We start from the raw sequence: 12,295 nt of genomic DNA, 5'->3' as shown, positions 1-12,295 counted from the left end.
CAAAGTGGAAGCCGCTCACATCCACTACACAGACCACAAAATCTCGTGATGATCACGGTCCGCACTGTTAATGCAACTGGGCGGTGGTCTTCGACGCAGACAGATCTCGCAGCACGAGCCACGTGTGTGGCCACAGTTCCGCCACCCAAGACCCGTCCAAACGTCGGCCAATGAAAAACGTGTTTGTTTGGCCTCAGTCGTCGAAGTAGAAGAACGAATGAAATTCCAAGAAAATGATTGGTCGGTTGCAATTATACGACATAATTGCATCTCGACGCCAATTCTCTGTCCCAGCTAGTCGGTCTCGCTTGTTCGTTCGCTCTATAAAATCCAAGGCAAAGAACCGTGCAATTTCATCAACCATACTCGCTGTAAGCACTTGGGTCTGTGCAAAGAAGTAGTGAGTTTCAGCTTGTGTTTTGGGGAGAGAGAGAGGGAAGGAGAAGGAGAAGGAGAAGATGGAGGGAAGAGAAGAGGATGTGAGGGTGGGTGCCAACAAGTTCGCGGAGAGGCAGCCGATCGGGACGGCCGCGCAGACCCAGGACGGGAAGGACTACCGGGAGCCGCCGCCCGCGCCGCTGTTCGAGCCGAGCGAGCTCAGTTCCTGGTCGTTCTACAGGGCCGGGATCGCCGAGTTCGTGGCCACATTCCTGTTTCTGTACATCACGGTGTTGACGGTGATGGGGGTGGTCAGGTCGCCGACCAAGTGCGCGTCGGTCGGGATTCAAGGGATTGCGTGGGCGTTCGGCGGCATGATCTTCGCCCTCGTCTACTGCACCGCCGGCATTTCGGGTAACCGGGCTAGGATCCTAACTTTATGTGCTTCGTTTATTCACTCGACACTTCAGAATGGAGTTTTGGATCTAGTTTTTAGTCGCAGTTGGCAATTTCCTTTCATAAGCCAAGTTGAATTCGCTCCTACTTTCACGCATTCCATTCAATAAACCAATCATGTAACGGAGGTGATTTTGTTTATGGGATCGGTGCAGGAGGCCACATAAACCCGGCCGTGACCTTCGGGCTGTTCCTGGCGAGGAAGCTATCGTTGACGAGGGCCGTCTTCTACATGGCGATGCAATGTCTCGGAGCTATTTGTGGTGCCGCTGTGGTCAAAGCGTTCGGAAAGAGCCAGTACGAGATGCATGGCGGCGGTGCTAATATGGTCAGTGCCGGCTACTCCAAGGGCGACGGCCTCGGTGCCGAGATCGTCGGTACCTTCGTCCTCGTCTACACCGTCTTCTCCGCTACCGACGCTAAACGAAGTGCCCGAGACTCCCACGTTCCTGTAAGTTTTACACACACACACACACTCTCATCCTTGTTCATCATGATTGATGTCTATTTGCGCCTGCTCAGTAGTAGGAGTGCCTACTGTTTGAAACCGCCGGTAATCGATCGAGCAATTGGTTTACGTACATATATCAGCAATCAGCTCCACACCTGTGATGTCATACCAGAATGAACAAATGATCTAGTTCTCTTTCTATGCGTATAAGTATTGTCATTAAAATAAATGAACTTACTGCCGTTGAAGTTACTGTGATGAAACTACAGTAAGGGAGATCGACCTTGGGTTAACTGCTGTATTGTAATGATTCTAGTCTACTTACACCGACTCGAGTGAGCTCGATTACACCTTGGTTGGATCTAACGTTGATCCGTGTCGTCCAGATTTTGGCACCCCTGCCTATCGGGTTCGCGGTGTTCTTGGTGCACTTGGCCACCATCCCCATAACAGGAACTGGCATCAACCCTGCTCGGAGCCTCGGTGCCGCGATCATCTACAACAAAGACCTTGCCTGGGATGACCAGGTAAATGCGCCTATCTAGTTATGCAGATCTACATGTGACCAAGCGGATTCAATTCTCATTAACCACCTACTTTTTGCTTGGGGTGGATGCAGTGGATCTTCTGGGTCGGACCATTCATCGGGGCGGCGCTCGCGGCTCTGTATCACCAGGTGGTGATAAGGGCCATCCCCTTCAAATCCAGCTGAACAAAAGAGAAACAAGACATGATTCCTAACCGTGAAAGCAAAGAACATCATGGGAAAAAGTTCGATGGTCCCGGGTCCTGGGAGATGATTAAAGATTATGGTCCAAGTTTCTATGTTTACGCTTCAATGTTTTTTAGCCCTAAAGTTCGAATCTCTTTCTCTCTCTGGTTTTTAGTCCGAGAGAATATGGTGTGGTGCGGAGGGCCCATGAATATGAACATGATGGGCTTTTTCGTACGTGTGGTTTTGTAGCGCTTGTCTATGCAAAAGTAGGAAAATGACGCTTCGATATGATGATGCAATCTTTGCTTTTTTTCACGCATGCTTGTTCTCAATTATTAGATCCCCCCAACCTCCCAAGCAATGTTTGATTTGTTAAAATGAAGGAAAAGTTATGACCTTTTGGGTGTGCCCATGATTCCACACGCATGCACCGAATTGAATGATGAGAGAAGGAAGAATCAGAGTTAACTGAGATGAAATTGTCCGGTTCAATCCTGTCAAGATGCACGCATGGATTGCATTACAAACGACCTGTACCGGAGAATCGGTGAGATGTTGAGCAATCAACGTATCAAACTTTCACTCAAAAACCTACGTCTCAATATGCCCTTCATAAGGAATTCTAGTCCAACTAGAATTCTTTGTATCTCTTTCCTTACCGATTTGGTTTAACAAACCGACTGACATCTTCTAACTTGATCTGGTTTCGTGCATGAACTCGAACTCAAGATATAATTTGACAAATCCAAATAAGGGCAAGTTTCGATTTGCTGTCTTGCTTGCCATTCTCAACTGTTGTCTATAGCACTTGTATTTCATGGGGAGCAGCCCATGAAACTGAGTTTGAATGCTCTTTCTCTAAAGAAGGCCTAGGAGAGTCTGAGTTTAGCTGGAGCTCAAAGATCAGGTGGAGACTGGAACTCAGAGTTTGCTTGGATTATCCAAAGTTGTCAATGGCGAGTGCTGGGGGAAGACTTTTCTTAACCTTTGCTCGAGTACTCTGCTATATTTTTAACGACTCTTTTCGCTTGCATTACCAAATACTCTTGTGCCACAAACTCTCTCGTCCGAGTTATTAGAAACTTAAGTTATTAGGTGCAAGGAAATCACGTGAATATAAAGAGCATTTACGATCCGTTATCAAACGACATGGGGCAATATTTCAACACGAGTTACTTACAAGTATTTTTGGCATTTGCGTCTCGGGGTAATCCAGTTGATTGATATCGGAACACTATAAGGTGCTGTTGTTTTGAACTCAGTTTGAGCTGGAGATGTTTGATAGAAAGAACTGGTTGTGCGAGGAGATGTTTTCCTGGGATATCTTGGGATTTGTTCTGGGGATGTTATTTGAGCTTGTTCATCATAACTTTTTTTCAAGAAAAAACAAGGATATACATCAAATTGCGCATGGTCTTTCTTTCATGGTTTCACGGGTGCAAAAGCAAAACGACGAGTCGCTTTCCTATAGCCGCAACACCAATCCTATGGCTTTGCTTATTGAGCTACAGGATCAGCTCGATCATGACAACGTACGATTCATTGTTTGCCCTAAATAAAGGAGACACGCATTGAGAAAAAAGTGAGCTTTAAATGGAAAGCAGATCCTAAATTTAAAGATTCAGATAATTTTGAGGTTACGGTAACGATCTGGCGTGCACTCCTCCAAATTGATGGAAATTACTTGACACTCCCCGTAATATCAAAAATTACTCCGACACCCCTCAATTGTGTAAAAAGTATGGTCAGTTTCTATAACTGGCGTTGGGACGATGTCACAACGTTATTCAATAATTGTTAGTGGGGAAAAATATCAAAAAAGTCATAAATCTATTGTATTAACGTAAATTTAATCATAAACTTTTAAATTGAACCAATTTAGTCTCAAATCTTTTCACATTTGTACCAATTGAGTTCATATGACTAATTTAGGCCAGAATTTGATGACATAGATGTCGATCGTACTATGTGGATAAAAGTTATGATTTGTTAATATTTTTTTGAATTTTATTATTATATTTTTCTTTCTTTTTTTCATTGATGCCGGCGATCACCGGCCACTGGGCGAGAGCGAGGGCCATTTGGACGAGATGAGAAGCTAGGGCCGCCAAGCCCTCACTAGATCCAATGAGGGCGGCCCTCTCCCGACAGCTAGGAGTGAGCGCTCGCTAGAAGTCGAGAGGTATTCCCGTCTCCTAACACGGTTCCTTGACTCATCGAATCCACACCATTCCTTGCTGACTAGCTCCTCCTCTCGATCCCTGCAAACCCTAGCTTACAAAGAGGGGTATGGCCTCCTTCCTTTGACAACAATCTTGTCCCCCTAAGGGTTTTCATGCTCCATGGCCTCCGTCCTCAGTTCGACCTCGCGGCCTCTAGAAGAAAAGGAAAGAAAAAAAGAAAAAAAATATCCGCATTAGTGTCAGCTGTATCACGTAGGATAGCCGGTGTCCACATCAGTAATTTTCTGCCTAAATTGTCTTGATGAACTTAATTGGTACCAATGTAAAAATGTTTAGAACTAAATTGGTTCAACTGAAATGATTATAATTGAATTAGTACCAATACAATGGGTTTAACACTTTTTATGGTACTTTTTCCGTTGTTAATGCCAAGTGCCAAACCCAGTTCCGGTCGCTTCTATCGCTTGTCGGTCCTCTTTTATTGAAGTTGATTTCTCTAACACCCACCATCAGTGTTCACCCAAAAAGGAGGAAAAAACAAAAAGAAGAAGAAGATACAAGTCTGATTTTTAATTGACATTGATAGAAGGTCTATGGAATGGAGTGCCCATATCAATTTATATATTGGGACTCCAATTTCTTATTAATCAACTTTTTGACCCTTGAACTCCTTCCTCAACCCACCCCACTTTAGCGACTTCTCAAAACCACTCTTTTTAATTTTTCTTTATCTCAGTTCTAAACTTCGTGCTTCGTCCTTCCCTCTTTTTGCACTTTCCTTTTTGTCGCCTAGGCTCCACTGTTTGGCCTGCACCAACATGAATATACCTTCGCATTCACATGTTCGATTGCAAGTGCTCCAAGTTCCAGTAAAGTTGATCGAATCGGACAGGATTTGATGAATGTATCTACGGACCTTTTTTTTTTTGGTAGCAAAGATCTAGTTGTGTAACTTTATTTTTCACCTTGGGTCCGAATCTCGAACTCGAACTCCTACACTTTTTCATTGCCTCAAGAATGGTCCGATCGTTCTTAGGTTAATCCTTCAAGCTCGGCTTACTTATTTGCATGATCTTTTGTTTTTCGATTGCGTGGAAAAGTGAAAAACAGAAGCAAAGTCCGGTGAGTTCGTAGTGGGCACTATGCGAGAGAGAATTAGTATATGCAACAAGAAAGGGAAAATAAAAGGATACATGGTGTCTCTGACTGGTTATTTTTAGAACCCTTAATTGAACTCGGACACATCACTCTCTAATGCCATCTTCTTTTAGGCTCCTTCATATGTCGTCGGAGATCAGTGTATTTATGTATACAGATTGAGCAAACTCCACAGCTTCGACCAAAGAATCAATTACCCAGTTTCAAACGGTAACATAGGAAATTATGTGCAACTTACATGACTGTTTTCTTTTTGTCAATTTTCACATGATTTGTGAATTATGAAAGATCGGATGTGACATCAATTACTATTTAATAGACAGGCCCAAAAGAGTTAGGCGCTAGACAAAAGTCCTAATCTATTAAAAAAGGGCAAAAGCTATAAAAAAAAACCCTAATTCATACCTACTGCGACACATTTATCATAAACTTTTTTGCGAAACAAAAAATCCGAAACTCGTACGTGTGTAACACATTTACCTTCCATCAAAGTTCTATCAATGAGAACAATTAAAAATCTGCCTATATGGACTCTAGAAAGCAAATAGCATTGACATGATACCCACATGGCTTAAATAAAATAAAAAAGATATTATTTTGACTGAAAAATCATGTAACGGAATCTTGACGGAGGGCAAATATGTCACATAAGTACAAATTTTGAGTTTCTGATGTCACAAGAAAAAGTTTAGGGTACAATGGGTATAGTTTGGAGTTTTTTTTGTGGCTTTTCTCCATTAAAAAAACCGAATAGACTAGTGGCTTCATTTCAGCTAACCATTAAGATTATGGAGTGATGGAAAAAATTCCTCTTTTTCTGGTGGCTGTGGGGTCGATTGCATGACAGCCTTATCATATGATTGGTGGCATAAAGATGTCTCGAATGTCACTGATAATTAAGGTTTGGTCTGTCACTTTGCTCATTAATATTAATCAAGTGCCTCCCCCACTTCCCCTTCCCCTTCCCCTTTTGTGGCTGTCAAAAAAAACCTATGTTGTTCGACACCTTTTTCGCGTTTAAAGGGACACCGACAAACGTGGTCCGGACAAGAAGGAAAAAGACGAGTTCTAGGGGGTGACCTACGTGCTCACGCGTGCCCTATTTTTCCGACTCCATTTCATCACTTTTCTCTTCTCTTTCCTTTTCGCATTCAAACCACCATGGCTACGCTACATTTCTAGGACATCTCCAACGGTTTTATTCACTCTACTATGGCTTAAACATACCGTGAGATTAATATCTTATCAAGATTTACAGAAAAATAGGATGAAATTTATGCAATTTTTGGGGACAAATATCACCAAAAACCCTAAACTATACTAACTGCGACACAAATACTCTCAACTATTACAGTTTCATCCATGGTATATTTATCACACCGGTATAAATTTGGGGTTTTTTATAACATAAAAAAAAATTTGGGATATTTGTGTCATAGTGACAAGTTTAGGATTTTTAGTGACACAAAAAAAGTTTGAAGTTGCGATATTTATATCATAGTGGGCATAATTTACGATTTTTGATGGTATTAACTCCTTTTTTTTAGCTGGTGTGATTAGTTCATATTAGGAATATCATACAATAAGTACGATGTGTGCGCAACCCATTATTGGGTCTAGTCTGAATTTAAAACCCTAATATAATCTATCGCGTTCTCCAGATAAACAAGCCCTGATCAATACGTAGTTCATTAGGGTTTTGTTTTAGCGTTAATAAGCTGCATAATACGTGCATGCTGAGACGGCGAGACCCGGTTAACTTGGCTACTTCTCCTAGGAGTTGAGCTGGCGATGGTTTGAATGCTACAGACAAACAATTCACTAGCAACAATGAATTGCTGATACATTATAATATGAAACATTCTTGGGCATTGTTGTCTTAATTGGCCATTTCTTTTTTATCTTTTTGCCGAAATTTGAATTAATTGGCCTCGAAATCAATTCGTTTTGACTGGAGATAGAAGAATAAGAATTAAAACAGGGACGAACTGCTCAAAGGATAATGCAGACAATGAATAGGACGAGCTAAAAGAGATGCTTAGGTTTAATTTTGCTTGTGCAGAAACTCAACTCTGGTCAAGTCCACACCCATTTCTTTCTTTCTTGCGTCGTTGTTTAGCCCTTTGGGACTCCCCAAATCTTCACCATCTAATTTGTAGTTTTCCCACGATCGTTTTCTGGTCACAGTCTCTTATCCCCTTTGGGTACGAGTAAAGTCTCACAGAGCTGAATTGTTGATTCCCGATATGCCCAGAAGTTTTCACCAGAAATTCCATGCTGTCCCAATAACTCCTCAATGATTTTATGTTAAATCTTCTTTAGGGAACAAAAAAGAAAAGAACTGAACTGTATTATAGGGAAATGTTATCATATATGCACGTCCTGCTAAATTAGGATTGCATTCTTGGAATGAACTTCGAGAGAAGAAACTTCATATTTAAATATAAGGATTAAAAAGATTCGAGATGTTAATCGTTTCACTAAACTTAGTGAGTATTCAAATCAAGTAGGGGCGAACTATAAGCTCACATGTGAGTGGGAGGCTCATATTCCGATATTCATTAAGAGTTCGTCACGTTGCTTTGTAAACAGTTTCATAGGACAATCAAACATATGTTTCTGTCCTCATTTGTTATCTTAATATGCAAATGGAGAGGGTCACAAGATTACTTGCTTTTCAAAAAAAATGGCGATGTTGGCACCCAAAAGTCAAAATGACAAGCAACTCTTATTCTCATTCAGAACCGAACGTGTACCAGAAAGATGCAGAGATTAGCTGAAAGACCTAGAAAAGTTAAGGAGGGCCCAGGGGCGTGCAGTTGGCTGATCATGAAGAAAAAACCAAGGAAAAGGCCAAATTGCTGCTTCTCTTTTGGTTGGTCACGAGCCTCGTGAGTGGTTTCTTAAATCACGATACAAATTTTTGGTGGCTTTGCTGTCCTCTTGTCTGTGTATTCACACCCTTAAAAGATGGGTTTAGCTCCACATTATTTGACTGAACTGTACTGATGGTCAACTTAACTGGGAGTATCTCTGTCAGAAGTCGAGATCACAACCGTCCACGCAAGATCAGACAATGTGAACTTTGACTTTCATCACCCCATCAATCTCTCGTTCTAGATTACTAAGGTAACAAGTTTTCGAGCGAAACTATACCTTTTGGTCTTTAGCAGACAGTAACAGGTTTAAAAAAACTAGGTTTTGGCTTTCTCTTATGTCACTACAGTTTGGACTGACTCGATAAGTCCAATAAAAGGCATGAAACACACCGCAAAACTAGGCAATTAGTACATATACAATAGCGGCATTTCAACTTTACTGAAAAGCACAAACCCTATCTATAGATATGCAGATCAGTTCCAAGACATAAGTTTTATAGAGAAATTCTAGAGATGGAGTGAGTTCGGTTTACAAAATCGACTTTACAAAGTTTTGAGGCGATTTTCTTTTGAATGCTTGAACATGACCCGTTTCTCTAAATACCCCTAGTTATATGATGCGTCGCTTCTTTTGAAGATGAGTTTTGTGAACTAATCTTAGCATCACTCAGATTATGCAATTTAATAATGCGCAGATTCACATAAGGAATGAGAATAATTTATTCAAGGGTTGGAGAACTTCCATCTTGTCTGCTCGCAGACCGAAACGTTGAATGGTGGCAGCTTTTGCGCGTCTCTCTTTAGATAAGCGCTCTCTCTCTCTCTCTCTCTCTACCCAGTGCACAAAAAATCAGGGAAAATAAAGGTGAGCCCATCAAAATCCTCATATAGTTCAAGCTCTCGCGTTCCCTAAATTCAAAGCACACTGGCATAAAATAAGGGCTTGATTCTGGTGTACTTCAATCCCCAATTCGATAAGGACAAAAGCTTAGTTACAAAGAACCAAATACACATATAATTTAATGCTCCTGTTTGCCGCTTTATATAGTGCACACGTAGCACAAGTCTCTTTTTGAGTTCAGAGACTCGCAGTCTAAGAAACTTCATCACTAGAGAGCATTCCCTTGAGGCTGAAAACGATGGAAGAAGGAATGTCAGGGTTTTACATCAAAGCCGCCGGAGTTCGCGGCGGTCATGGCGGTGGCAACGGCGGCAGCGGGGGTACAAAGTGCGGGCGGTGGAACCCAACCGCCGAGCAGGTTAAAGTTCTGACCGACCTGTTCAGGTCCGGACTTCGGACTCCGAGCACTGACCAGATTCAGAAGATCTCCACTCAGCTGAGCTTTTATGGCAAGATCGAGAGTAAGAACGTGTTTTATTGGTTTCAGAACCACAAAGCTAGGGAAAGGCAAAAGCGTCGAAAAGTATCGGTCGACGATCAAATGAAGGAGGCCATCCGTAGCGAGGAGAAGATTTCTTCTGTCAAACGTACTCACTTTTACCCACCTTCTAAGCATCATCCAAAATCACGAGCATTATCCACCTTTCGTGTTTCTATTCAGCACCATTGTAGTGATATTGTCAAGAACTTCCTAAGAAATGTTCTAACTGAAATATCGTTTACTTACTCAACAAACAAAGTAACACACCCCGAAAATACCACTTATCGCTCGATATTCATCATCATCATCATCACAATCATCAACTTTAGTCATTGTTGCTGTTATTATATTATCATCATGTGAAGATACCGTAAATTTGAAGCTCTAGTGCATGGAAATTGAGGATCTTCTCTTGCAACCCTTACTTATCTCTTCTTCTTGTTTTTGTTTTTTTTCGATATTTCAGATTTCATTCCGCATCATGTGGTGGAGTCCGAAAGGGTGATGGAAACTCTTCAGCTTTTCCCTCTCAAGTCCTTCGACGAGTTGGCAGAACCGGAGAAGCTCAGGTTGCGTGCAACCGAGTGCCGAGACTTCGCGCATGGTTTCGGGACAACGATGGATCATCCAACACTAGATCTCAGATTAAGCTTCCTCTAGATACCAAAGAAAAGGAAAAAGAAACCAAAGATTGTAATCTTTAGGGAGGCCTAGCTAGGGTTTATCATGAACTAAGAGAAGGAAAAGAAAGTGGATCCAGGAAACGCATGTTGCGCAGTGCTCTAGTAGGAAAGACCAATTGTGTGGTGATGATCTTTCTGGGGTTTGAGTATAAACGATGGTTTTCGACGTTCTCCTCTGCATGCTCGTTTCTAACGTTGTTCTTATCTCTCTGTGCTTAACTCTGTTGGACTACTGTAATCTTTATTGTGTTTTTTTTTGGGCTCTTCGGGAGGCTTTGGAAATTGGGATTCACCTCCTCTCATCGAGAAATTGTGTCTTCTCGGAGTGCACGACGGAGATACAACTTTTACCATTATAAAAAGACAGTCTTCCAAGTTTTGAATTTCATGCATCGACACGTCCTTGAGCCCAAAACAGAAGACGACATGGCTTTGAACGTGGTCAGCCTTCTTTGGCAGTGTGTTCTGACCGTAATATACAATTTTTTCTCTGTTGATTTTAGACCTCGGAATCGAACTTTACTTGACAGAACCAGAGGAGAGAAGCACGGGCTATGGAAAATAATATGAAGCGGAACTAATTAGACCGACCACGACGACACCGTGCTGTGTCGTGTAATAGCATCGAAGCGGGGTTTCACGTGGTATTCTTCGTGTGACCGGTGATCAAGCATGCGACGGAAGTGAGGAAGGTTTCACGCCGATACTGAAGATCTCATTCTCATCGTACCAATTCACTTATAGATTAAGAATCGCAAGTTTGATGCCTTGCGAGGTTGTGAAGGCGAAGACAGATCGGGTCAATGTTGAGTACGAGGTATGTGTGTAAGGAATCCGAAATGTCGGACGAAAAAGTCGCTGCACGCACTGTCCAATGGAACTTTATGTGGAAAACGGGTGCAGCACGTCATAAATTCATATCTATAATCCAACTTTCCGTATAGATAGTTTGAGAATGTGCGGTCGATTTTGAATAATTGTACAGCTGTCTCCACCATGATTGCACCCCATAACCGCGCCAATCCCTCGTGAAGGCAAGTGTTTAATCAACTAAAGAAAAATCTTGACCAAAAAAAAATAAAATTCCACTAAATAAAAAGAGAAAATCAGAGGTTTTTTGGGAAAAATTATCAAAAAAGGTCATTAATCCATTGCACTTGTACCAATTCAATTTTAAACCTTTCAATTTAACCAATTTAGCCCTAAACCTTTTGATAATTTACCAATTTAGTTCTAAACATTATAACAATTTGTTAATTTAGTTCTAAACTTTTTGACGATTTTTCAATTTAGTTTTTTTGATCAATTTTGATCGGAAATCGCTGACATGACAATCTAGTCAGTTCCGATTGTCCTACGTGGTATTGCCTACATTGACATCGATAATTTTTATAATTTTTTCTGAAATTTTTAATTATTATTATTATTATTTTTTTTTTTTTCCAAAGTTGAGTTAGCCCGGCGGACCCTCGCCTGGTCTGGGAAAAGGCATCGTGACCCTCATCGACCCTAGGCGAAAGCTGGCCTCCCCTAGGTGAAGGCCACCCTCCCCGACCCTCGCCAAATTTGGGCGATGGTCGCAGCTAGTGAGGGCTAGGTGAGGGTTGCGATCCTTGCCGGCCGTGGAGGCCCTTGCCCATGGCCAGCGAGCGTCGGCTGGTGATCTCGCCTACCCAACGTTGGAAAAAAAAAAAGGGAAAAATATTTTAAAAATATAGAAAAATCTTAAAATTTTGCAAAAAAAAATTATCAACGTCAGTATCGGCCGTGCCACATAGGATGGTCAATGCTGACTAGACTGACATGTCAGCGATTTTCGGCCAAAATATGCAGGAATGATTGAATTGGCAAATTGTCAAAAGGTTTTTTGAGGATTGAATTGATAAATAGTCAAAAAGTTTAGAATTAAATTGATCAAATTGAATGGATTATGACTGAATTGACATAAGTATAAAAAATTTATGATTTTTTTGGTAATTTCTCTGAAGTTTTTATATGATACTTTTATGA

At 41.5% G+C, this 12,295-nt stretch overlaps 2 protein-coding genes across 2 annotated transcripts; both read left to right on the top strand.

The window, feature by feature from the left end:
* Positions 1-342: 342 nt before the first annotated feature.
* On the top strand, positions 343-2,315 carry LOC115673077 (aquaporin PIP1-2). The gene is made up of 4 exons (XM_030595130.2): positions 343-792; positions 990-1,285; positions 1,672-1,812; positions 1,905-2,315. The coding sequence occupies exons 1-4, from the start codon at positions 459-461 to the stop codon at positions 1,995-1,997; spliced, it is 864 nt and encodes a 287-aa protein (XP_030450990.1). The 5' UTR covers positions 343-458; the 3' UTR covers positions 1,998-2,315.
* Positions 2,316-9,066: 6,751 nt separating this feature from the next.
* On the top strand, positions 9,067-10,452 carry LOC115673079 (WUSCHEL-related homeobox 5-like). The gene is made up of 2 exons (XM_030595133.2): positions 9,067-9,708; positions 10,069-10,452. Exons 1-2 carry the CDS (start codon positions 9,360-9,362, stop codon positions 10,260-10,262), a joined length of 543 nt encoding a protein of 180 aa, XP_030450993.1. The 5' UTR covers positions 9,067-9,359; the 3' UTR covers positions 10,263-10,452.
* Positions 10,453-12,295: the final 1,843 nt, after the last annotated feature.

Source organism: Syzygium oleosum, unplaced genomic scaffold, assembly GCF_021117445.2.
Source record: "Syzygium oleosum isolate NSW1041296 unplaced genomic scaffold, Sole_v2.1 Sole_v2.02, whole genome shotgun sequence".
NCBI lineage: Eukaryota > Viridiplantae > Streptophyta > Magnoliopsida > Myrtales > Myrtaceae > Syzygium > Syzygium oleosum.
The sequence above is the reverse complement of the archived record's forward strand: the minus strand, read 5'-3'. Positions and strand labels throughout refer to the sequence as shown.